At 43.7% G+C, this 1,099-nt stretch overlaps 1 protein-coding gene across 1 annotated transcript in view; it reads right to left on the bottom strand.

Annotated features, from left to right (window-relative positions):
- The window catches only part of vldlr (very low density lipoprotein receptor), a 47,824-nt gene that overhangs the window by 2,616 nt on the left and 44,109 nt on the right, over positions 1 to 1,099 (bottom strand). Inside the window, exons 18-19 of the mRNA XM_015391077.1 lie at positions 842 to 919; positions 608 to 777 (exon numbers count right to left, since the gene is read on the bottom strand). Coding sequence (XP_015246563.1) covers positions 608 to 777; positions 842 to 919 — 248 coding nt within the window. The remainder of the gene's footprint in view (positions 1 to 607; positions 778 to 841; positions 920 to 1,099) is intronic.

The raw sequence follows: 1,099 nt of genomic DNA, 5'->3' as shown, positions 1-1,099 counted from the left end.
TTTTTTGATCAAGTTTCTTTTCATAATTTTATTTGCAAAACTCTTCATTCCAGCAATAATGGAACAAAATTCTCTCCTTTTTTTTGTATCCTCTTTTCTATTAGACAAATTATCCCCACTTATGAAACTACTTGATATAAAAGGATCCTAAAATATTTTCATATGAAGACGAAGCATCTTTTAAAGTCTTATCAACATATCCGAGCACCGAGGTGAGCGATTCTGCCTCAGAGACATTGATATTTGCTCAAAGTCTAAACAGCTTTGAGGGAAAATATGCCTTTTTATTTCTCCATTAACTCCCATCATCTACTTCAGGATATTTTTCTGAATTTTCCAACAGGCTGAACTGTTTCTACTCCTCTTGGCTCCATATTTGATCCCGGCCTCATTTAGAGGTGAAACGAGTGCATCTGCTGCAGATGTGAGGTTTCAGCCTCCTAGTAGCTCAGAGTTAATCTGTTTAATCTGAGAGATGCGCTCCAGTCAACAAACACGGGATTAACGGAGCATAAGGTTAAGTTTGGAGGACGAGTCGCCATCGGGAGGAAAACTGCTGCAGGAACAGGTTCCTAATCTCCAGCTGGTTGTGATGAAACCAACTCACCGCTGGGTAGGTGTGGCCTACGTTGGCGCCGTGGCGAGTGATGTCAATGTTTAGGTCTTCTTCTGTGGTTTTAAGGTAGACTGGGTTGTCGAAGTTCATGCTCTTATGGTTTTTCAGCTGCCAGTTCCTCCACATCAGGTAGGCGCCCGCCCCGGCCATGGCCAGCAGCACTGCAGTGGGGGTCAAAGGTCAGATAAGGGCTGGAGTTTGAAGCTGATGTTTCTCTGTACTTACAGACAGGCAGGATGGCCCAGGCTGCAGCAGAGCCTCTGGCTGTGGAGTCCACCTGGATGGACGAGCTGATGTTTGCTTCTGGAAGAGAAAAACAAAAGCAGCTCAATGACCTGCTGTCTGCTTGTTCTGATGAAGACCATCATCTGCAGGATGGAAACTAAAGTTCTCTACATCTACAGGAACACAGATTAGCAAAGAGAACAAAGCAGGAAACCTTTAAGACTTAAAACTTAGAAACAGAGGATCTCTAAAAACAAG

This window comes from Cyprinodon variegatus, unplaced genomic scaffold (assembly GCF_000732505.1).
Source record: "Cyprinodon variegatus isolate N-32 unplaced genomic scaffold, C_variegatus-1.0 Scaffold524, whole genome shotgun sequence".
NCBI lineage: Eukaryota > Metazoa > Chordata > Actinopteri > Cyprinodontiformes > Cyprinodontidae > Cyprinodon > Cyprinodon variegatus.
This window is presented reverse-complemented; position numbering and strand designations above follow the sequence as displayed.